Source organism: Oncorhynchus nerka, linkage group LG9a, assembly GCF_034236695.1.
Source record: "Oncorhynchus nerka isolate Pitt River linkage group LG9a, Oner_Uvic_2.0, whole genome shotgun sequence".
NCBI classification, from domain to species: Eukaryota; Metazoa; Chordata; class Actinopteri; order Salmoniformes; family Salmonidae; genus Oncorhynchus; species Oncorhynchus nerka.
In genome coordinates this window covers 42,563,535-42,588,254 of record NC_088404.1, presented here as the reverse complement: position 1 = coordinate 42,588,254, position 24,720 = coordinate 42,563,535, and the positions used below count along the sequence as shown (strand labels likewise).

Sequence of the window (24,720 nt, the reverse complement as noted above, 5' to 3'; positions counted from 1 at the left end):
AAGGGATGCAGAGTGGAGCTTCCACTGCAGCAGGGAAGCGAGATCGAAACAGAGAGGGTGACTGAAGGACAGGCAAGCAGGAGGCTACGGAGACCCAGTATCAGACCTCCAACCTCTACCACATTGTGGCCCGACCGCTTGCCCATGGGAGAGACCCCCGAGCAGACATGGACTCAAGACCGGATGGGTGAGATCCAACCAGGATCAGGGATGGGATCAGCTCATCTGCTATCCTCTTGTACACTTATCTCTGCCTAACACTCTCAGCTGTTGGGTGAGACTGGGATCTGAGGGCCTTCATGCCCTAAGACTGTCCAGGTAGATAGAGGAGAGGGAGAGGAGGAGGGGCAGGGGGAGGTGGGACAGGGGAAGTGAGGGAGAAGGAGGCTGAGGGTGAGGTAGAGCTGTATTTTTGGATGAAGGACTCCCGAAATAAGCGAGCTGGAATAAAGATGTAGTGTGAGTGGGAAGCAGAACAAGTAGTGTGCTGTGCTGCAGAGTGTGGTGGAGTGGGGCAGACCGGGAGCAGGGGGTGGACTGACGGACACACAGGCGGCCTGACGGAGCTGCAGGGGTGACTCCAGTGGGGGAGACAGAGCCTGAGCGGTCCACTGGATCAGGAAGGTATGGGACAATACTATGTTTTATGTTACTATGTGTGAAAGAAAGAAAGAAAGAAAGAAAGAAAGAAAGAAAGAAAGAAAGAAAGAAAGAAAGAAAGAATGTGGTACGTTTGTGAAACCTCTGTGTAAGTAAGAACATAAACATTTAGAGAGAGCCTTGTGTATAGAAAATGTATGCAGAATATTTTATGGAGAAAATGTGCTTGTTCACTGTGCTAATGGCCAAAAAAGAATGTCAGACGAAAGGTAGAAAGTAACATTTGGTTTGAAACAAACATTACCATCTCAGAATATATGTATGTTTAATTGTATGTAAGTATTAGAAATAGAGGGAGTATGTCATGGGGTAAAGAATGAGTCACATTCTGTTTATGAGGAGATGAATGTCTCTTTGTGTGTGGGTGCGTGCGTGCGTGCGTGCGTGTGTGCGTGTCGGCTTGTGTCAGTTTAGTGTTTTGAAAGTGTAGGGTACAGAATTATGTATTTTGTGTTAGAGCACAGTGGTTGGTTCCCTGAGGCTGGCGGAACGTTAGAAAGAAACGACAGCAACGCCTCAGACTTCTGTTTGAAAAAGTGACCTCTCCAAGGAAAACGTTGATTGTTTGACTTTCCATGGCATCACTGGTTGACTCCAAATTGGGGTCTGGTGGCCATTTGAAAAGGCCCTGTTGGGATTTGCCATCAGGCCTTATGGGAAGCGGTGCTGGTTTCTCAGTGGTTTCTATTTGACTAACTGGCCCAGTTACCAACAAGCTGAACCTCGGCAAGACGGAGCTGCTCTTCCTCCCGGGGAAGGACTGCCCGTTCCATGATCTCGCCATCACGGTTGACAACTCCATTGTGTCCTCGTCCCAGAGCGCTAAGAACCTTGGCGTGATCCTGGACAACACCCTGTCGTTCTCAAATAACATCAAGGCGGTGGCCCGTTCCTGTAGGTTCATGCTCTACAACATCCGCAGAGTACGACCCTGCCTCACACAGGAAGCGGCGCAGGTCCTAATCCAGGCACTTGTCATCTCCCGTCTGGATTACTGCAACTCGCTGTTGGCTGGGCTCCCTGCCTGTGCCATTAAACCCCTACAACTCATCCAGAACGCCGCAGCCCGTCTGGTGTTCAACCTTCCCAAGTTCTCTCACGTCACCCCGCTCCTCCGCTCTCTCCACTGGCTTCCAGTTGAAGCTCGCATCCGCTACAAGACCATGGTGCTTGCCTACGGAGCTGTGAGGGGAACGGCACCTCAGTACCTCCAGGCTCTGATCAGGCCCTACACCCAAACAAGGGCACTGCGTTCATCCACCTCTGGCCTGCTCGCCTCCCTACCACTGAGGAAGTACAGTTCCCGCTCAGCCCAGTCAAAACTGTTCGCTGCTCTGGCCCCCCAATGGTGGAACAAACTCCCTCACGACGCCAGGACAGCGGAGTCAATCACCACCTTCCGGAGACACCTGAAACCCCACCTCTTTAAGGAATACCTAGGATAGGATAAAGTAATCCTTCTCACCCCCCCCCCCCTTAAAAGACCTAGATGCACTATTGTAAAGTGGCTGTTCCACTGGATGTCATAAGGTGAAAGCACCAATTTGTAAGTCGCTCTGGATAAGAGCGTCTGCTAAATGACTTAAATGTAAATGTAAATGTACCTCAGCTCAGTCTGCCACAGAGGTGCTTAAGCTGCTTTACCAAAACTCTCTGCAACCACATGTCTCTTTGTATGGGGGAATGTGAAAGATGACTTTTTATTCAATAATTTAAGGAAAGAGTTCAATGTATTTTCCATGAGTATTTTTGCCATATAGTCTCTGCTTTTTGTGTACTCCTTGAAAGTGCCTCAGTCATTGTAAATGTGTTATGAGATTTAAAGAGAGCCCTCTAGTGGGGAATAGATGTGCATTGTTATACATTGGCCTAACTGAAGATGATATATTATTATATTCTGAGTCATGGTGACAATATTACTAAATGCATACTGCAAGAAGCTGAGTCTCCTGTGCATGAAAAGCAGAAAGATCTCTGGGTTTCTCAGAGAAAACTCCAGGGCTTTGATTCACAGGCTTGTATCTGATTGGATGAACCATGACTCATGAAAGCAAGGCTGTGGGAGTTACAGTATTGATAGAGTAGATTGATGAAGAGTCAAGTTGAAACCCAGCAATCAAGAGACTCCACTCACTTCCCCCATCCATCTCTCCCTTCACATGGTCATCCACTCCCCCTCCTTTGCTTGCTGTCATCTCTCCCTCCTCTCCTCCCTCCTACCCTTCTTCACTAGCCTCTGTAGATGTCCCCTGTCCCACAGCCCAAATGCTCATGCAGTCTGCACCAGCCTGCCATCACACCTGAGAATACAATCCATTCATTCTGTTGGAGGGGCACATTACACCTGCAAATACCTACCTGGGACCTGGGACTCACCTGAGAATAGCTACCTGTGCCCATTGGCTCTCCTCTGTGAATGCTGAACTGCAGCTCACCCTTTAGCCACTGGATTACACAGCAGATTCTTCATTTGAATGGGACATCCAAGATAGAGGAGACACTCCAGGAGATACTCCAGGAGATACTCCAGGAGATACTCCAGGAGATGTATGTTTAGGTAGCAGGGACAGAAAAAGCCTTGATCATGAACTGAAATCCTGCTTCTCCAGCTGTCACCATTACCACCACAGTGAGTACTTGCCTTTGACCACTGACTACTCTAAGGACTTAACCATATTGTTCAGGTATTCCCTCAACTCTGTTGTCGAAATGTAGAATTATACTCAGTGCTTGAAAGTGCATTGTGGTAGAAGGGTCCCACTGGGCACACCATGTCAATAATTGGGTAATATTTGGTTGATACTTTGATCAATGAGATTACAAACTATTTTCATCCACTCACAAAGACAGTCAAAAGTTTGTTGAATTCCCAATGTGTTATCAGTACTGTATGCTTTCAAGCACCTAAAAACACTAATTAATCTATGTCAGATTTTTGGTTTAGTTGTCAGTTGAATGCGATATCCCTGCGCTTTCAACCAATTAAAAGCACAACAAAGTTCAAATGGGAATACAATGTTAGATATTTTGTTTAAACAACATCTTAATGTGTTATCACTGTGCTTCATCTACTAGCACAACTAAATGACTTGAATTGCAGTTGAGATTATTTAAGTACATTGTGCAAGTGATCAATGTCGTTTGAGATTCTGCGCAGATTGTTATAGCAAGTGTGAAGATTTCCAGAGACCTACATGCATTTGAACATGCACGCTTTCTATGATTACGTAACACATTTATTGTCAGAACAACCTCCAAATGTGGCCACGATGTATTCATCATTTTAAAGTTGAATAAATAGTTTTATGTTAGTTTGTAAGATAGACCTAACTTTAGGCTATTTATTGTATTACAGAGTAACATTGAATTGTGTTTGGTTGACAATGGAGATGTATCTACTGCTTGGATAGTTCCACCTGAATCCAACATATTGTTTGTTAACGGGTCGACAAGTTAATATTTACTCTACTGCAAAAGTGATTTTGAATTGTGTTTGGTTGTCAATGCAACCAAATATCATCATTTGAAGGATATGTATCCTTGGATAGTTCCGTCTGTGTCACTGAATTCCAGTTTGTCTACAAATTAATAATTGGTACAGTATGTTAGATTCAACCAAAAATCTAAGTTAATTAATAGGACTAAATCAAATCAAACTTTAAACAGGGTGGCAGGTTACCTAGTGGCAGGTAGCCTAGCAGTTAAGAGCATTGAGTCAGTAACCAAAAGGATGCTGGTTTGAACCCCTATTCAGACTAGATGAAAAATCTGTTAATGTGCCCTTGAGCAAGGCACATAGGCCATAGTAGAATGACCAAATCGCTCTCTAGTGGCCTCACATGTGGAATGTTATTCATAATTAATCAAATAAATTCATAATTAAACCCTCTGAAAAATCCAGTGTTTCTATGTCAAATGGTTTTGTTTTATTTCAGTTTTCTGTGATGTACGGTACCAGTCAAAAGTTTGGACACACCGACTCATTTCAGGGTTTTTCTTTATTTTTGCTATTTTCTACATTGTAGAATAATAGTGAAGACATCAAAACTATGAAATAACACATATGGAATCACGTAGTAAGCAAAAAAGTGTTCAACAAATATATTTTATATTTGAGATTCTTCAAAGAAGCCACCCTTTGCCTTGATGACAGCTTTGCACACTCTTGGCATTCTCTCAACCAGCTTCATGAGGTAGTCACCTGGAATGCCTTTCAATTAACAGGTGTGCCTTGTTCTCTCCTTCTTAATGCGTTTGAGCAATTGCGACAAGTTAGGGGTGGTATACATTAGATAGCCCTATTTTGTAAAAGACCAAGTCCATATTATGGCAAGACCAGCTCAAATAAGCAAAGAGAAGTGACAGTCCATCATTACATTACATTACATGAAGGTCAGTCAATGTGGAAAATCTCAAGAACTTTGAAAGTTTGTTTAAGTGCAGACCTAAAAACTATCAAGCGCAATGATGAAACTGTCTCTCATGAGGAGGTAAGGAAGACCTAGAGTTACCTCTGCTGCAGAGGATAAGTTCATTAGAGTTAACTGCACCTCAGATTGCAGCCCAAATAAATACTTAACAGAGTTCAAGTAACAGACACAACTTTTCAGAGGAGACTGTGAATCAGGCCTTCATGGTCGAATTGCTGCAAAGAAACCACTACTAAAGGACACCAATAATAAGAAGAGACTTGCTTGGACGAAGAAACACGAGCAATGGACATTAGACCGGTGGAAATCTGTCCTTTGGTCTGATGAGTCCAAATTTGCGATTTCTGGTTCCAACCGCCGTGTCTTTGTGAGACACAAAGTAGGTGAACGGAAAATCTCTGCATGTGTGGTTCCCACCGTGGAGCATGGAGGAGGAGTGATGGTGTGGGGGTGATTTGCTGGTGACACTGTTGGTGAATTATTTAGAATTCAAGGCACACTTAACCAACATGGCTATCACAGCATTCTGCAGCTATACGCCATCCCATCTGGTTTGCGTTTAGTTGGACTATCATTTGTTTTTCAACAGGACAATGACCCAACACACCTCCAGGCTGTGTAAGGGCTATTTGACCAAGGAGAGTGATGGAGTGCTGCATCAGATAACCTGGCTTCCACAATCAACCGACCTCAACCCAATTGAGATGGTTTGTGATGAGTTGGACCGCAGAGTGAAAGAAAAGCAGCCAACAAGTGCTCAACATATTTACATTTACATTTAAGTCATTTAGCAGACGCTCTTATCCAGAGCGACTTACAAATTGGTGCATATAACATACAACATATAACATATGTGGGAACTCCTTCAAGACCGTTGGAAAAGCATTCCTCATGAAGCTGGTTGAGAGAATGCCAAAAGTGTGCAAAGCTGTCATCAAGGCAAAGGGTGGTTACTTTGAAGAATCTCAAATATAAAATAGATTTTGATTTGTTTAATACCTTTTTGGTTACAACATGATTCCATATATTTGTAATTTCATAGTTTCGCTGTCTTCAGTATTATTCTACAATGTAGAAAAAAATACAAAAAATAAAGAAAAACCCTTGAATGATAAGGTGTGTCCAAACTTTTGACTGACACTGTACATAAAGTGTAATATTGGGATGCAAACCCAAAATGTAATACATTTCAACTCCATATCTGACATGGTACAGATGTGTTATTTTGTTGTTGTTGCTTATAACCATGTGTGTGAGGTGTGTTTCAAAGTAGATGTGTTTAGGACTACCAAGAATCACTCTATGTGACCTTGACTCAGCCCACTGCAGTAAAGGTTAACCTAATTGCTCCTGTAAATCGCTCTGAGTAAAGAGTCTCCTAAATTACTTTGACTACTAACTTGTAGATTCCATTTGAAATCAGCCAAAGCTTGAAACCGTAGGCCTATCTGTCTTGTCTCTTTTTAGTTGAACCCTGGGTTGAATTTATACAATAGCCGTCGATGACTTTCCAAATGTTATATAGGATTAATAGCATCATTGATGATATATGAGTGATAACGTATAGTTACATTTAATTTGCTCTGTTAAATCTACCTTTTGGAAAGACTTTGATAGCAACAGTGAATAAGTGGATATTGCTCAGCAATCATCCTCACAATAGCACATGGGTAAAAGTCAGTGATACATATTAAAGCAAAGCTGGGCTTTGTTAAACCCTGGATGGGAGACCAAAGGGTAGCTGTAGATAGATTCAGTAGGAGGTGCTTCCCAGCCTATTGTTTTTTTTTGCTTTTAGCAGATATTACATTGAAGATCTGACTTTGTTTCAAAGGTACAAATTCAACATATTTTATAGAAGGTTTGTCAATTGGTTACCAATGATGGCATAATGCTATGGTTGAAATTTCACCCTCCCAACAGTTTACATTGAAGACTCTTTTCAAATCCAATGTATTTTCCATGTAGATTCCACGTCACAATGCGTTGACATATTACGTTGAAAGAACATATGATTTAATCAGTTTGTGCCCAGTGCCGTCTCTCTCTCTCTCTCTCTCTCTTTTCATTTAGGAGATGTTAATGAGAGATTGAAAAAGAGGGTGGGTCCAGAGATTCCAGGTGATTTATACAGTATGTTTGGTGATGTGCCACAGCAAAGGCTGGAATTCTATGGAGTTCTGCATCAGTGATCAGTGACACTACTCAACTACTCTACATTTTCAATATGGCATAAAAACAGTAACTACTCTTTGTTTCATTTATTCATTGTTTTATTCATCGGCTGTGCAGTCCAACTTGGAAGTCCATCTTTCTACCTGAAACATGATTTTCAGTCCATAGAGTTTGATTTTCAGTCCATTCTTCTCTAATCCTGCTTGCTAACAGCCCCCCCCCCAAAAAGTGAATGTGGCCCTCTAATTAGTCTGTCTGCCTGCCTGTCATCTCCTGTATGCCCGGAGGGCATTAATGGCGTGCTGGCTGCCTCACCCTCTTATTGTCCCCCATGGTCCCCAGATCATAGACTGGCCCTCAGAGGGGAATAGTTACTGTATATGTGTTGTCAGTGGACACTGAATTAATCTGCACTCACTTTCACATAAGCAATTCTAGATGCAATATCAGGCATGGTGGAATATTAATGGAATAACGTAATATTATGGAAATTCTGTTCAGGTAGTGTATTACTTATCCTGGTGGTGTACAGTATTGACAATGCCTACAAGTAGCTTACAGAGTATTATTACATTGAATGCAGGTTGTATAGAAAAGATGAGTGGTAAACTGCCTGAGGACCATGATGTAAATTCACTTTATGAATTCCATTTCTGCCAATGCTTTCCCTACAAGTGGATGTTATGATATGAGGTCTGTGAATGAAGGCCGTCTTTCTCCAGCAGAACCGAAGCAGGGGGCACATGGAGGTAATTTCATCAATGAAAGAGGGGATTGTTCTCCATTCTGGCCACTCCCGAGTGCCTTCCAAGCCCTGCCTGGTCTTTAATTAAAGTGATTAACCTGGGGGGGCAGCAGATGTCTAACTCAGTGAACTGGTCTCATTTCCATTTAATGTTTGAAGGTTGTAAATGGCTATGTTGTTTCCCCATGTTTATTCAGCTTTCTGTAGGTGGGGTCATTTCATTTGGAATTTTTGAGATCATTTTTAGATCTTCATATTTACATGTTTAGTGTTATGAACAATGCATATAGTTATTTATGTTTCAGAAGAAGACTGATTATGAAGAGTGTGACGGGTAAGACAGGAAAATTCAATGTGATGACGTTGAATCAAAGTTGAGAACTTATTGAATTTGTAAAAAAGTAATTCAAGTAAGGGATGACACACAACTACTTTTCTCTTTCCCCCCTTTTGACACCCAGGTGGCGTCACACATCTCTGCATTCCTGGCACATATCTCAGCTTGGATGTCGGCCCAACACCTCAAGCTCAACCTCGACAAGACTGAGCTGCTCTTCCTCCCAGGGAAGGCCTGCCTGTTCCAAGACCTCTCCATCACGGTTGACAACTCCACTAAAGGACCATGGTACTTGCCTACAGAGCAGCAAGAGGAACTTCTCCTCTCTACCTTCAGGCTATGCTCAAACCCTACACCCCAACCCAAGCACTCTGTTCTGCAACCTCTAGTCTCTTGGCCCTCCCACCCCTACGGGAGGGCAGCTCCCGCTCAGCCCAGTCCAAGCTCTTCTCTGTCCTGGCACCCAAATGGTGGAACCAGCTTCCCCCTGAAGCTAGGACAGCAGAGTCCCTGCCCATCTTCTGAAAACATCTGCAACAACCCTACCTCTCCAAAGGATATCTTAAATAATCCCACAGCCCCCCAGACTTGTGAACTAACACTGGCATTCTTTCCCCCTTAATAGGTCTGACTTTGCTGATAGACACTTTATTGACGAAAAATGTGCTTGTCTTAAGATGAATGCACTGTAAGTCGCTCTGCATCAGAGCGTTTGCTAAATGACTAAAATGTAAATGTAAGTGTAGTCTTTTTTAACCTAAATCCATTGACGTGGTTACATTTTTTTTCTTTCACATTGAATTCACGTTAGTTGACAACTCAACCAAATGTAAATAAAAACTAGACGTTGAACGTCTGTGCACAGTGGATGAGCTCTGTCTTTCGTCCATCAGTTCTTTCTGTAATCATGAATCCATTCCCTCTCTTGTTCCCTCCAGATGCCCTCTCGCTGTAGGACTGTGCTGCATATCGTGACGACCACCCTCTTTGCCGCTGTGGTCCTTTTTGGGATCCTGCTGGCTTACGTGACTGGCTACCAGTTCATCCACACAGAGCAGCACCACCTGTCTTTCGGCCTGTACGGAGCCATCCTATCTCTGCACCTCTTCCTCCAGAGCCTGTTTGCCTTCCTGGAGCACAGACACATGCGCAGCCCCGCCCAGCCCCAGCACCTGCGCGCTCTGTGGCCCTGTGCATCGCTGCCTACCAGGAGGACCCAGACTACCTGAGGAAATGCCTCCGCAGCGTGCGCCGCATCTCTTTCCCCGGCCTGAAGGTGGTGCTGGTGGTGGACGGGAACAGGCCGGAGGACGGCTACATGATGGACATCTTCCAGGAGGTGATGGGTGGAGCGGAACAGGCCGGCAGTGTGGTGTGGAAGGGGAACTACCACAGTGACGGGGGCGGGGGTGGAGGGGTGGGCGGAGGGGGGGCCAGAGCAGCGTCCCTGCATGCGGAGGAGGCTGCACGTGTGGCCAGGCTGGTGAGGAACTGTCGCTACTCCTGTATCATGCAGGAGTGGGGAGGGAAGAGAGAGGTGATGTACACAGCTTTCAAAGCCCTGGGAGACTCTGTGGACTATATGCAGGTAAGTCTCTCTCAGTGGTTGAATTTTGCATCAGTGTGTCATCTGTCCTGCTTGATAGAAATAGGTCATCTAACCTCATTCTGAGTCTCCACAGACATTGTCACAAGGCCTTGTTTTGATGCTCTTCGATTAGAGAACAATATCACAAATCTGCGAACACGTACACACATGCAGACACACACATATACTCACACACACACACACACACACAAAGACACACCCTTTTATTACATATTATAGCAACGGACTGATATTTCTGTGTTGCTCCTGGGCTTGTGGATTGTTATAAAAACAAAGATGCACATTGAGCCATACACAGTGCATTACTGCATTGTCAGGGTCGAAGTTCAGTTGTTCAGCTGACCCTCACCTGTGTGCTTCTGGAACACCTGTGTGCTGTCAGCAGTCTCTAAATTATCTCAGGTAACTTGAGTGGCATCTGATGAAACATAATGGAACTAAAACACCTGCTGTGGCCCTAGGCTGCCGTATTGAGTATTTCTCAATCATCAATAGACAGTTAATCACTTGTTTGTTAATGTAGACCAGTGTGTATTGTAAACATACTGTATGATCCCAACAGCTATCGTAACGTCAATAGTAAGATCAATGGCCTATTGTGTGATGGATAAGCAAATCAGTTTAATCCACTGTCTAAACCAATACACATTACCACAAACTTGGCTTCATGTCAGTTATATTATAAGGGTAGAAATAAGGCCCCCATGTGTGTGCCATTGCAGGTGTGTGACTCAGACACAGTTCTGGACCCAGCGTGCACCATAGAGATGCTGAAGATTCTAGAAGAGGATGCAAAGGTGGGGGGAGTAGGTGGAGATGTTCAGGTGAGAGACTTCTTTCTCCAAGAAGACCCTTCACAATGGTGTTATTGTCTTCCTTCCTATACTAGTACACTGAATCAATCATCTGCAACAGTTTCTCCTGTCCTCTTATTGTTTCCCTTCAGATCCTGAATAAGTATGACTCGTGGCTCTCCTTCCTGAGCAGTGTGCGTTACTGGATGGCCTTCAACGTGGAGCGGGCCTGCCAGTCCTACTTTGGCTGTGTGCAGTGTATTAGTGGTCCCCTGGGCATGTACCGTAACTCCCTGCTGCAGCAGTTCCTGGAGCCCTGGTATCACCAGACCTTCCTAGGCAGCAAGTGCAGTTTCGGTGACGACCGCCACCTCACCAACCGCGTGCTCAGCTTCGGCTACAAGACCAAGTTCACCGCTCGCTCCCAGTGCCAGACTGAAACGCCAACGCGCTACCTCCGCTGGCTCAACCAACAGACCCGCTGGAGCAAGTCCTACTTCAGGGAGTGGCTGTACAACGCTCTCTGGTTCCACAAGCACAGCCTCTGGATGACCTACGAGTCTGTGGTGACAGGCTTCTTCCCCTTCTTCCTTGTTGCCACAGTGATCCACCTGTTCTACCGCGGGCGCCTGTGGAACATCCTTCTCTTCCTGTTGACAGTGCAGCTGGTTGGCATGGTGAAGGCTACCTACGCCTGCTTCCTGAGGGGCAGTCTGGTCATGATCTTCATGTCTCTCTACTCCCTCCTCTACATGTCCAGCCTGCTGCCAGCCAAAATCTTTGCCCTGCTCACTATCAACAAGGCTGGCTGGGGCACATCAGGACGGAGGAAGATTGTGGTGAACTTCATTGGGGCAGTGCCTGTCACAGTGTGGGGGGCTGTGCTGCTGGGTGGGGTGGCATACACCATCTACTGTGAGACCCAGGAGCCCTTCAGTGAGACAGAGAAAGCCCTGCTCATCGCTGGGGCCATCCTGTACGCCTGCTACTGGGTCATCCTGCTGGTTCTTTACCTGGCTATAGTAGCCAAACGCTGCAACAAGAGGGAGGAGCAATACCACCTGCCGTATGCAGAGGCATAAGACATGAATCAATTATCAGTGTTTCAATGGTGCTGCTGGAACAGCTGAGCCAGTCTTTGGCCCCACACCTCTCATGCCATTCTGTTTCCATGGTGCTAAACCTCTGGTTCTAAGGGACATATGTGGTATGAATGTGTTGTAGAGTGCTCTACCAGTGGTCATGAGTTACAAGGGCATGGTGCTTTCCATAGATATAAAGCACATTATCATACAACCCGTTTACAAGAGATTGTAAGAGCTATGACACAGGCCTGGGGGTTTGGGCTTATCAAAACAAGTATATGTGTCAGTATGAAGCAGTGTTGATATGTCTCCAGCCTGAGTTAAATGACTGAACATAGAGACAGTAAGACACATGTACAGAGGGCCCTCTTTGCCTCAATCAGGTGACACAATGATCTACAGTTGTATTTCTTTAATACAGTAATTTAAAGACAATCCAACATTTATACATAACTCATAAATACATTTTTGGTGCTGTTGAACAGTTCCCAAGATAAAAGTTTAGCTCATATGGTAATAGTCCAATCTTCCAATGCCTGCAAGGATATTTAAATCCAATTAAATGAGTCAGATAATTTTGTGTGGGCATTTTATTGTATGAGTGCCACATTGTATACACATTACATAGAGTATCAATGCTCATTACAGGATATAATTTACCAACTGAGGATAATCCATCATTCATTCCATCATGTAAACTGCTATGACCAAAGACCACTTGTTTTTTGACCGCATGCCTGACCATTAGTATAACGCAAGTACTAACTCCACATTGCTGTTATTAGTTGTTAAATCCAGAATAAGAAAATAGAAAACCATGATCCCCTTTTAACAAGGCCATTGGTATTAGTGTAGGTGCCATGTCTAAGTTGACATGTTTTTGTTGTTGGAGAATGGAGATACTGTCGTGGAAGTTTCCACTCTTGTGCTTTTTAAGTTGTGTCAATATTATTTTATTCAGTGAGAATTGCATGACTTGAAAGTGCAAACAAGACACAAGAAACAAGGCTTGTTTACAGGGTTGCTCAGCCTCTGGCGCAGTAGGTCAATTTGACGGTACAGTATATTTCCATGACCACACAGAGGAGATCAAAGGTGATATGACTTTCTTTCCCTTTTCAGTCTGAGTAGATATTAAAGGACAAACTTGGTAGGTCGGCCATCCATATGCATTTGCAGTGTTGTCTTGGCTGTAAATCAGAGTTTGCTGTTGTTGGGGCTCAAAACTGCAACCTCAACATTAGCCACAGGAATAATGTTTCCCTCTACTTTCAAGGGTGTATGTAATGTGACTGTGTAATAAGACTCACAGTGGTATAGATATTGGGATTACATGAAGAAATTAGAGGCATAAATAAAATAGAGAGAGGACTGCGATTGATGTTGTATGGTGTGTAGATATCATATACAATATTTGTTATAGTAGCGTATCTATCAGGCTGAACATCTGCTCAGTCTATAATATTGTCTTTCATGCCGTTTTTGATTTCCTTGATACTTCCTGCCTCTGATGTACACTCAGACCCTTGAGCTGTGACAGTTTCCGACCACTCACGTTTGACAATAAATCAATGGGTCTCATAACGCTGAGTGACAGTAATGTCCACCCATATTTTATAGGCATATCTTACATGGAAAAACACTCTTATAATAGAACTTGTTTGAATATAATTATAGAACTATTCAATAAGTCTTAACGTGACTTAAAATCGATACCAGAATGTTCTAGGCATTCTCTCAATGCCACAGAACGACTGTTGAGCCTAACCAAAAAGCCATGGCAGCTCAGCTCATACATCATTCAATGTTTACAAAAGGCAATGTTTCAAAGAATATTGCAAAGTAATATATTTTCTGTATTGAACATTTACAAAGATATTTTGAAGATGCATTAAGAATGATGGGGTGAAGAACAGGCTTATATTTAAAAGGAATTATGGAGTTCTGACATTTCATGAAACAGCTGTTTACATCATGTTTATAGTATGATGTAGCTAGCACATCATGGTCAGTGAATTCAGTGTGGTTTGGTCTCTAGAGCTCAACATTGCTACACTGGTATTTGTGAAGTTACATGGATGAGAGATAAGACTTATTTTATATGACGATTTAGGGATGATATGTAGATTTAGAACAGGTAGGTATAACTGTCATGTAGAAGTAATTAACCAACAGATAACATTTCTAACAGTAGCATGGTAAAAAAATATATTTAAAAAACCTCTCAGAATCAAGCAACAGCATATGGCTATTGATACACAACATAACACATATAGTTTTATTGGTATAGAATAGCTGAAAATAAAGTATTGTAACCACCCATGTATTTCATTATGACCATATTTAAATACAGTATAAAATACATGTTTTTGGAAAAAGGTTTTGTATTTAAATTTCAATCAGAACATTTATTTTTTACACTTGTACAGCGGTTGAAAAACTGTATGTTTTTGTATCTGAATAAAAACATGCTCCTTCCACTGTTATACTGATTTCTTTCCCATCTGAAAATAAACACAGTACAAATGGCATATCAACACATTAAATCATGTCACAAAAATGCAAAAATGATTGAAATATCTTGATTTTACTAATACACCACCGCATACAGCAAATTCGAGGAGCATAACCACTTACATATCTAAACAAATATGTACACAGTCTAGTTCCAGTGGTCGATAACCTCAAGCCAGAGGAGTGTGTCCCGAATACAGTCTTGCACTGTGTGCTCCATACTTGTGGATTTGATGTCATTAAGAGAACGGCATGTACTTTCCTCCCACAGAGGTGACCAGGGTCATTAGGCACAAAACGGAACACTGAAACAAAGAGGGACAATCTGAACTTGTCATATTTTTCAGTAAAAAGGGTTTTTCGACAGTGAGCCCTAATGCATACGACCAAGTACTTTACTACACTTTCTTGGGCACATTAGTGATGATGGGCTTTGGGCGAGTCTTGAAGATGAGCTTCTTCTTGATGAGGGCGGCGACAGAGTAGGTGGTGGGGTTCTGATGGTTGGTTTCCATGGGAACCTCGTCCCCCTGCGGGAGGCCAGAGTGTTTCATCAGGACAGCGAAGGGCTTCTCCAGTTTGACCACCTTTCCATAGAGGATGTGGTGTCCCACGATGAGCACAGGCACACCCTGGGGGAGGGGATACAGGTGAAGACAAACAACATCTCAGAGTGGAAAGAGGTGAGGTAAGAGAAGAGTGTACTAACACTATATTATAGTGCCATGTTGTCCTGTACCTCTTTGGTGTAGAGCAGATCTCCCATCAGGTTCCCAGCCAGTCCAGAGTTCTGCCTGGACACCATCTCCCCCTGGAGTTCAACCAGAAGCCACTCAGCAGGACCAGCCCCATCCACACTGGACAGGGATGGACAGGGGAGTAGAAACAGACGTACTCACCAATTACATAACTAGACATCAAGCAGTCACTAAACATAAATTCATCTTTAACACACTACAACAGACTGATTGACACATTTTATTAACCCTTATTTTACCAGGTAATTTGACTGAGAACACATTCTCATTTACAGCAACAACCTGGGGAATAGTTACTGGGGAGAGGAGGGGTGTGAATGAGCCAATTGTAAACAGGGGATGATTAGGTGGCCATGATGGTATGAAGGCCAGACTGGGAATTTAGCCAGAACACCAGGATTAACACCCCTACTCTTACAATAAGTGCCATGGGATCTTTAGTGACCAGAGAGAGTCAGGACACCTGTTTAACCTCTCATCTGAAAGACAGCACCCAACACAGGGCAATGTCTCCAATCACTGCCCTGGGGCATTGGGATATTTTTTTAAACCAGAGGAAAGTGTGCCTCCAACACCACTCCCAGCAGCATCTGGTCTCCCATACAGGGACAGACCAGGACCAACCCTGCTTAGCTCCAGAAGAAAGCCAGCAGTGGGATGCAGGGTGGTATACTGCTGACAGATCTAACTCTGTTCATTAACATCTTATGAAATTAAATACATAGCTAGGTAAGGTACACTACTCTGAATCAATGTTTTATACTGCGACGAGACAGACAGAAGCCGTGTAATAAGAATTCAGATGATTGACAAGTCTTACCTTGAATTTATGATTATTTGAACCATCGTACTGCTCGCAGAAATATAACTAAAACACAGAGGGGGTGAGGAGAAGAAGAGAGATGCAACATAGGCACTTAACTAGACATTGTTAGGTACATATAATGATGCGTTAACGCTTATTCTGTCTTTGACAAATCCTGATTGTTTTCATGTTTTTCCCGCCAGCAACATGTACCACCTTCTTCCGGCGCACAGCAGCGTCACTCACATCTAGGTTTTCCGGTTCAAATGTGTCCAACGTGGTGTTTGCTGTAATTCAACGTTTGAAACTCTTAGCAATGAACGTTTGGTGAAAGTGAAGAAAATACTAAAGAAGGGGGTGATACAAGTAAGCGTATTTGTTTTACTCTTTCTATGTTCAATATATATCGGTACTTACCAATAATGTAATTATTTGTTGATAGGCATGTTCTTGTCTTTCAGTGTAACGTTACAGCGAGCGTAGCTAGCTAACCGGCCAAATTGTGAGCTAGCAAGCTAACTTTAGTTATCTTTATCCAAGTAGGCTAGTTTTGTAGTTGATAGTTATCTTGTTGCGGCTTACATTTCAAATTATATATTTAACATGATGGTCGTTTATCCGCTAACTAGTTATTGTAACTAAGTCCATCAACGTTAGCTAACATTACTGTTTTCCATGCAAAACTATTACATTTACATTTAAGTCATTTAGCAGACGCTCTTATCCAGAGCGACTTACAAATTGGTGCATTCACCTTATGACCTCCAGTGGAACAGTAGTGCATCTAAATCTTTTCAGGGGGGGGGGGTGAGAGGGATTACTTTATCCTATCCTAGGTATTCCTTAAAGAGGTGGGGTTTCAGGTGTCTCCGGAAGGTGGTGATTGACTCCGCTGTCCTGGCGTCGTGAGGGAGTTTGTTCCACCATTGGGGGGCCAGAGCAGCGAACAGTTTTGACTGGGCTGAGCGGGAACTGTACTTCCTCAGTGGTAGGGAGGCGAGCAGGCCAGAGGTGGATGAACGCAGTGCCCTTGTTTGGGTGTAGGGCCTGATCAGAGCCTGGAGGTACTGAGGTGCCGTTCCCCTCACAGCTCCGTAGGCAAGCACCATGGTCTTGTAGCGGATGCGAGCTTCAACTGGAAGCCAGTGGAGGGAGCGGAGGAGCGGGGTGACGTGAGAGAACTTGGGAAGGTTGAACACCAGACGGGCTGCGGCGTTCTGGATGAGTTGTAGGGGTTTAATGGCATAGGCAGGGAGCCCAGCCAACAGCGAGTTGCAGTAATCCAGACGGGAGATGACAAGTGCCTGGATTAGGACCTGCGCCGCTTCCTGTGTGAGGCAGGGTCGTACTCTGCGGATGTTGTAGAGCATGAACCTACAGGAACGGGCCACCGCCTTGATGTTAGTTGAGAACGACAGGGTGTTGTCCAGGATCACGCCAAGGTTCTTAGCGCTCTGGGAGGAGGACACAATGGAGTTGTCAACCGTGATGGCGAGATCATGGAACGGGCAGTCCTTCCCGGGAGGAAGAGCAGCTCCGTCTTGCCGAGGTTCAGCTTGAGGTGGTGATCCGTCATCCACACGGATATGTCTGCCAGACATGCAGAGATGCGATTCGCCACCTGGTCATCAGAAGGGGGAAAGGAGAAGATTAATTGTGTGTCGTCTGCATAGCAATGATAGGAGAGACCATGTGAGGTTATGACAGAGCCAAGTGACTTGGTGTATAGCGAGAATAGGAGAGGGCCTAGAACAGAGCCCTGGGGGACACCAGTGGTGAGAGCACGTGGTGTGGAGACGGATTCTCGCCACGCCACCTGGTAGGAGCGACCTGTCAGGTAGGACGCAATCCAAGCGTGGGCCGCGCCGGAGATGCCCAACTCGGAGAGGGTGGAGAGGAGGATCTGATGGTTCACAGTATCGAAGGCAGCCGATAGGTCTAGAAGGATGAGAGCAGAGGAGAGAGAGTTAGCTTTAGCAGTGCGGAGCGCCTCCGTGATACAGAGAAGAGCAGTCTCAGTTGAATGACTAGTCTTGAAACCTGACTGATTTGGATCAAGAAGGTCATTCTGAGAGAGATAGCGGGAGAGCTGGCCAAGGACGGCACGTTCAAGAGTTTTGGAGAACTCATCCTCTTTTTAAATTTGAACATGTATCTGTTTTCTTAGATACCCAACAATGGGGGAGTTCAAAGTGCACCGGGTTCGGTTTTTCGACTACATGCCCACAGCGATCAGAGCAATGGCATTCAATGCCCACACAGAGAGATTAGCCCTTGCACGAATGGATGGGAGTGTCGAGATTTTCAACTTCACTGACCACTATTTCCAGGAAAAAGTTAGTAGCTTACTTAATTATTTTATGGCATGTTCAGAATGTAAAGAAACATTTTGTTTGGCCATTACATTCTAGCACATTTAAAAAACTTCGAACCTCTCTCGTTTGGCCATTGTTGATCGACATTGTTGACAGAAATTGCCTCAGTGTGGTTGCTAAACTTGCCATTAACACTTGTTTTGGATCTGCAGGTTATCCCAGGGAAAGACTCCCGATCCATCGAGTCTCTGTGTTGGGTTGGAGGACGCCTTTTCAGTGCTGGCCTGAATGGAGAGATCGCAGAATATGACCTGGAAAACCTAAGACCCAAGTACTCCCTGGAGGCGTATGGGGGCCCCATTTGGACCATAATCAGCAATACTCAAGGGACACAATTAGCGGTCAGTTATCCCTCTAGAATCAATGTATTTTCAGAAATATTCCAAGTATGCTTGCTGTATGTGTATTTATTTAGCTATTAAAACAATGTAATTGTGCGTTTTTCACCTGTTAGATTGGATGTGAAGATGGGACAGTGAAGTTGTTTGAAGTACTTGAAGAGCACATACAGTTTGAGCGTAATCTGGACAGACAGAAAGGTAAGAGAAACGGTCCTTCTGATTTAATTGTTAAAAAATGTGTTCCTTCCTTAGATTGCAGCCTTTCTTATGCTATATAAGGGGCGGCAGGGTAGCCTAGTGGTTGGAGCGGTGGACTAGCAACCGGAAGGTTGCAAGTTCAAACCCCCGAGCTGACAAGGTACACATCTGTCGCTCTGCCCCTGAACAGGCAGTGGTTGGAGTTCCTAGGCCGCCATTGAAAATAAGAATTTGTTCTTAACTGACTTGCCTAGTTAAATAAAGGTAAAATATGGGCATCCTCACTCACACTGTCAATGGGATTAGGGACATTGCCCATGGGTGTTGAGAACTAAACCTCTTGTTGTATTGCAGCCCTGTTCAACATTCTAATCCTGTCTTTCAGGTCGCATCATATCCCTCTCCTGGCACCCCTCTGGCACACACATCGCTGCTGGCATGATGGACATGATCCGTGTCTTTGATGTTCCAACTGGTGAGCTATGATCTGCTTTGAATAATCAATTTACATTCGAAAAGTAGTGTTGAATTCATACTTGTTCCAATGGGCCAGTGAGGTTGCAGTCTTTGTCAGTACTCTGATGTCCATGTAGCTACTTGTAGTTTGATCCTGACCCCTAGTGTTTGTTGTCTCAGGTCATGCTGTACAGAGGCTCCTGGTGGACCGGGGCTTTGGAGGCTCTAAGAGTCGGGAGACAGTAGTCTGGAGCGTGGCCTTCCTGTCAGACCATACTGTCGTCAGCGGGGACTCTGCTGGGAAGGTCCAAGTCTGGGACGGACACACCGGCGCTCTTGTCAAAACACACCTGGTGACCAAGTGGGATGTGCTGGCACTGTCTGTCTCTAAGGTGAGCGGATATTCTCTGTGATGGACACCTGACGTTAACAAACATCTTATCTCTCCTTCCGGATTGGCGCGCACTATTTTTATTCAGAGGGGAGAGAGCAGGGTGACATGTCTGAAGGCATGTATTTGTTTGACACAACTACTGTTTGTTTCACTAGAATGGAGCTTCCTTCCTGACTTGGCCTTGTGTGATTGACAGGACGAGAGCAGTGTGGTGGCAGGGACGTCAGAAGGCACTGTGATCCAGTTCCAGTTCATTGCTCCTACTCTGCATCAGCAGCAGGACAAGGAGTGGGTCAGAACCAGGACCTTCAAGAACCACACGCATGATGTCAGAGCCCTGGCTGAGATCGAGACTGCCATCGTCTCTGGAGGTCAGTACTACTGCTCAAATGGGGGAAGATGAAATGCTACTGTAGTACAATAAATGTTGCTTTATATTGACTGCATAAAGACTCATTCTGGATACATTATTTTCTCAGGCATGGATACCCACCTTGTAGTGAGACCCCTCTTGGAGAAGTTTGATGAGAAGTCACACGCTTCAGGACTTCGGAAGATCCACTTTCCCCACGTGAGTACAGAAATGGCAGAAATGACTCATTATTATAGAATTGCCTTAAGGCTGGGTTCGATCCTGTTTTATTGTTGTTTTTTCCCCAGCGGAATCTAGTATCCTGTGCGAAGAAGGCAGGACTACTGCTCTTCCAGTTCCCTGGTCAGCTGGAGCTGTGGAGACTGGGAGATAGTGATGGACATGGTGAGAACCACACACACACACACACACTGTCTAGGAAGATGGGAGAAATACAGTCAATATCATTGACTCTTTCAAACAAAAGGCAGTGGTCATCACACTTGTCTAGTAGGTATAGTTGTTGTGTGCAGTATTTGACAACTCATCTGTCTTCCTTTCAGGGAAGCCAGGAGACCACTTGCCTCTGAAGAGGAAGCCGGAGAAACTCCTCCTTCTGAAGAGAAAGGTAGCTACGTGGCTCCTGCATAACAACTTGATCAGTAGAACCATCTAAGATCACCCGACCTTCTAGCCTTTCCTCTTAGCTTATCTGAGCACAGTATACAGTGAATCTGAGTGGCATAGTCTTGAGTTTATAAACTCAGCAAAAAAAATAAACGCCCTCTGACAAGGCTATTAAGATACAGAAAATGTAGCTAAATCAACGTTTTCCCTCATGCTCTGGGGAAATTTGACCCGGAACAGAGTTTGAAATCACTAAAATACTATTTTAAGTAATTTTTCCACCATATCAAACCAAATATATGTATGAACATAAGATTCAACAACTGAGACAAACTGAACCAGTTCCACAGCCATGTGACTAACGTACATTTAATAATGTGTCCCTGAACAGGGGGGGTCGAAATCAAAAGTAACAGTTAGTATCTGGTGTGGCCACCAGCCATACTGCTCGTTCTGTGCGTGATTTCCTGCAAGAATGTCAGTGTTCTGCCATGGCCAGCGAAGAGCCTCTTTAGTGTCCTAACTTTTCATAACTGACCTTAATTGTCTACCGTCTGTAAGCTGTTAGTGTCTTAACGACTGTTCCAAGGGTGCATGTTCATTAATTGTTTATGGTTCATTGAACAAGCAGTCGAAAGTGTTTAAACCCCTTACAATGAAGATCTGATGACTTGTAAAACATCAAAATATCTTATCTTTGAAGACAGGGTCCTGAAAAGAGGACGTTTCTTTTTTTGCTGAGTTTATAATGTTAATGAAATGCTGTTTAACTGTAGTATTGTTGTGACCTTTGCCCCCAGGGTGAAGATCATATCTGCTGCAGTGCCCTGTCCTCCTGTGGAGGATGGCTAGCTTATTCCACCGTGTCCTGCGTGCGTATCTACAGGCTGCAGATGGACAATAATAACATCAGTATTACCAAGGTATTACCAAATCCTGAGTGTGGATAAAGTCAACCTTCCTCGCCTCTACTGTATCATGCGTGTCGCTCTGGCAGTAGTGGCAATGACAACAAAATGTATTCAAATATTGAGATATTTCTTCTACTATTTGATCTCTGGTTATGAACTGATTTCCCCGATTGTGATCTAAAGTCAACTAAGTCAATATTCCAGGATTGATTTCTCATTGTTTGACTAATTCATAAGATCCTGTTCTTGTTGATTGTCATTTGAGCTTGTGGAATCTGATCATGGATTGTGTTCAGTTTTCCCAGGGACGGTGATATTTGCAATCATTCAAATGGACCAGCCATTATTTCTATGCCATTATTAATTCATCAACGATTTCTTTATGGACCTCACTTTGTTCATGGTGGCATTGCCATGGTGAAACAGGAAAGGGCCTACCTCAAACTGTTGACATGAAGTTGGAAGCACAGAATTGTCTAGAATGTCATTCTATGCTGTAGCATTAAGATTTCCCTTCATTGGAACTAATGGTCCTAGTCTGAACAATGAAAACAAAAAACAATTAGACCATTATTCCTCCTCCACCAAACTTTACAGTTGGCACTATGCATTCGGGCAGGTAGCGTTCTCCTGAGATTCGTCCGTTGGACTGCCAGATGGGGAACTATGGTGCATCACTCCAGAGAATGTTTCCACAGTTTTACACCGCTCCAGCCGACGCTTGGCATTGCGCATGGTGATCTTAGGAGTGTGTGCTGCTGCTTGGCTATGATAAGCTATTGACACAGTTCTTCTGCTGAAGTTACTTCCAAAGGCGGTTTAGAACTCGGTAGTGAGTGTTGCAACTGACAGACACGTTTTACACATTTCCACTTCACAATAACAGCACTTACAGTTGACCGGGACAGCTCTAGGACAGAAATTTGACAAACTGACTTGGCATCCTATGACGGTGCCACGTTGAAAGTCACTGGGCTCTTCAGTAAGGCCATTCTACTGCCATGTTTGTCTCTGGTGATTGTATGGCTGTGCGCTCTATTTTATACACCTGTCAGCAATGGGTGTGGCTGAAGTAGCCGAATCCACTGATTTGAAGGGGTGTCCGCATACCTTTGTGTGTATATATAGTGTAGGTTCAGCAATATTTTATTTTTAGAATATATTTGAACTACCTCACTTGTCTTCCCCTCCCAGGTATCCAAACTCCCAAAGGCTCTACGCTCTGCACACCAGCTCTGCTTCTCCTCGGACTCCTCCAAGATGTTTGCTGCCTCCAGCCAATCATCAGTCCTCATTATTGCTCTTACCCAGTCTGAGTGCAAGTATGTGCACACCCTCAAGCCCAAGTCAGGTCAGTGGATCCTCCGATATGTCACCTCAGTTTGGTTGTTCTTCACTGGAAAACCATAGCTTTCTTTTTGTATAATTCCGATTCTAAACTCTGATTGTGGCAGCATGGTCTCACTCTGACGTTTCCTTCTCCAGGGTCCAGGCAGCCCATTCACCTAATGACTACCAGTGTAGATGGGAAGTGGCTGGCGGCCGCAAATAGTGACTGTGAGATCCACGTCTACAATCTACAGAAACTAAAGGTGGGTGGGTTTTCCAGCCAAGCTCTACAGCTGCTTGTTAGACTACAAGTAACATTGTAAAAGTTGTATAATCTTCTACCAATGACAGCCGCTCATGGCCCTGTTCTTGTGTTCCAGCTCCATTGTATAGTACCTGTTTATGGTTCCTGTCCCAGTGCCATGGGGATCCACCCCACCACCAACAACATGACAGTGGTGCACGCTGACCAACAGGTAACACCATGCCATCCCCTCACATTGCTGCCACTGCAGTTGTAGATATTAGTATCTCTCAATTATACCTTTTACAGGCTTGATCTTGTTGAAATTGTTGTCATTTTCCTTGTAGGTTAGGATTTAGTACTCTTGACACGTGTAGTTATGCTGACTGTTCTGTGGTGCATGTCTGTAGTTATTTGAGTACTCCATAGTGGAGAAGCAGTACACAGACTGGAGCCGAAAGCTGCAGAAGCAGGGGCTCCACAGCGTGTGGTTGGACCGGGACACACCCGTCACCCACGTGACCTTCAACCCGAAAAACACAAATCAAGTTGTCCTGCACGACATGCACATGTTCTGCATAATCGACCAAAGTCTGGTAAGAAACCTGCATTTCCCAAAGGCATCCTCCTTTTTGTTTTTCTTTCAAGTGTTTATTCATCAATGTCCTTGTCATAATGGCCTTATTGGTTTTAGTGGCCTAGAATGGATCATACTGAATGTATCATTTAGAAATACACCTGCTGTAAGTGGCCTGTGAGGTTAACCCTTTTCCCCCTCAGCCCCTCCCTGACCAGAAGACCCAGTTTTACAATCAGATGACCCTCAGGAGCCTATCAGAGCAGGAGAGGCCCAGTCACCTCCATGCTTTCAAAATATGCAAAACCTTCCAGGTGAGTCTCCTCTTTTTGGCCAGGTAGAAACCAACCCCAAACTGGGACAATATCAGGATTCTGTTGGATATACCCTATATACAGTGATGTTTAAATTCTGTAAATATAACAGGTCAAATCAGTATGTTTTATTCATGGGTCTGTTCCTATGATATGTCCTGTGTAGGACCTGCTGTGTGTGAGCCTGTTGGATGACCAGTCTCTGGTGGTGGTGGAGCGCCCTCTCCTGGCCATCACATCTCAGCTGCCTGCTCCAGTCCGACAGAAAAAGTTTGCAACATAAACATGGCCGAGAAGTGTGTTTTTTATGTTTGTCTGTGGCTGCACTTCAATTCTCTAACCTCCCTGAGGTGGACATACATTCATTGGATTTGAAAAGAATGCCATTTCAGGGAGCCAGGGAGGGAATCGGAATACAGCCTGTGTCTTCACCCCTTGACCCATGCTTTGTAAAGACTGTTTGATACGTTAATAAATGAAATATTTACTGTAATGTACAGACTGTTTTGTCATCCACCCCAAGGTAGTCACCTAAGGTTAGCAAGAATGGTAAATCGTGCTTTTGCGTTAATGGTTAGGTTTTAGTGTAACGTTTCGCACTTATTTAGGTCTGTACAATAATGTGAATAACAGACCATGCCCCAAACCAAGTTTATTTAGGTCTGTACAATAATGTGAATAACAGACCAT

At 44.2% G+C, this 24,720-nt stretch overlaps 3 protein-coding genes across 3 annotated transcripts; 2 read left to right on the top strand and 1 right to left on the bottom strand.

Moving 5' to 3' along the window:
* The first annotated feature begins 318 nt into the window (after nucleotides 1-318).
* has3 (hyaluronan synthase 3) lies at nucleotides 319-14,688 on the top strand. Its single transcript, XM_029668172.2, is given in 5 exon segments — nucleotides 319-624; nucleotides 9,286-9,520; nucleotides 9,523-9,935; nucleotides 10,679-10,780; nucleotides 10,903-14,688. Coding segments are annotated over 4 exon segments (1,680 nt in total). The 5' UTR covers nucleotides 319-624; the 3' UTR covers nucleotides 11,833-14,688.
* On the bottom strand, nucleotides 14,404-16,123 carry chtf8 (CTF8, chromosome transmission fidelity factor 8 homolog (S. cerevisiae)). The gene is made up of 3 exons (XM_029668173.2): nucleotides 15,928-16,123; nucleotides 15,089-15,206; nucleotides 14,404-14,981 (listed from the first exon to the last, which is right to left on the bottom strand). Exons 1-3 carry the CDS (start codon nucleotides 15,951-15,953, stop codon nucleotides 14,748-14,750), a joined length of 378 nt encoding a protein of 125 aa, XP_029524033.2. The 5' UTR covers nucleotides 15,954-16,123; the 3' UTR covers nucleotides 14,404-14,747.
* A 58-nt stretch (nucleotides 16,124-16,181) lies between these two features.
* Nucleotides 16,182-24,523, top strand: LOC115134330 (U3 small nucleolar RNA-associated protein 4 homolog). The gene is made up of 17 exons (XM_029668171.2): nucleotides 16,182-16,278; nucleotides 18,080-18,248; nucleotides 18,440-18,628; nucleotides 18,742-18,826; nucleotides 19,212-19,301; nucleotides 19,463-19,674; nucleotides 19,873-20,047; nucleotides 20,156-20,247; nucleotides 20,337-20,433; nucleotides 20,592-20,656; nucleotides 21,456-21,578; nucleotides 22,761-22,917; nucleotides 23,052-23,158; nucleotides 23,276-23,371; nucleotides 23,550-23,735; nucleotides 23,920-24,030; nucleotides 24,197-24,523. Exons 2-17 carry the CDS (start codon nucleotides 18,090-18,092, stop codon nucleotides 24,311-24,313), a joined length of 2,061 nt encoding a protein of 686 aa, XP_029524031.2. The 5' UTR covers nucleotides 16,182-16,278; nucleotides 18,080-18,089; the 3' UTR covers nucleotides 24,314-24,523.
* The last annotated feature ends 197 nt before the right edge of the window (nucleotides 24,524-24,720 follow it).

Bases quoted from the DNA above. Each gene is read 5' to 3' on its own strand.
- LOC115134330 (XM_029668171.2), top strand. From the start codon at position 18,090: ATGGGGGAGTTCAAAGTGCACCGGGTTCGGTTTTTCGACTACATGCCC. The intron at 18,249-18,439 runs GTTAGTAGCTTA...TTGGATCTGCAG, and splicing joins ACCACTATTTCCAGGAAAAA to GTTATCCCAGGGAAAGACTC. The intron at 20,657-21,455 runs GTAGCTACGTGG...CTTTGCCCCCAG, and splicing joins TCCTCCTTCTGAAGAGAAAG to GGTGAAGATCATATCTGCTG.
- chtf8 (XM_029668173.2), bottom strand. From the start codon at position 15,953: ATGGTTCAAATAATCATAAATTCAAG. The intron at 15,207-15,927 runs GTAAGACTTGTC...ATCCCTGTCCAG, and splicing joins CAAATAATCATAAATTCAAG to TGTGGATGGGGCTGGTCCTG. The intron at 14,982-15,088 runs GTACAGGACAAC...CCCCTCCCCCAG, and splicing joins ATCTGCTCTACACCAAAGAG to GGTGTGCCTGTGCTCATCGT.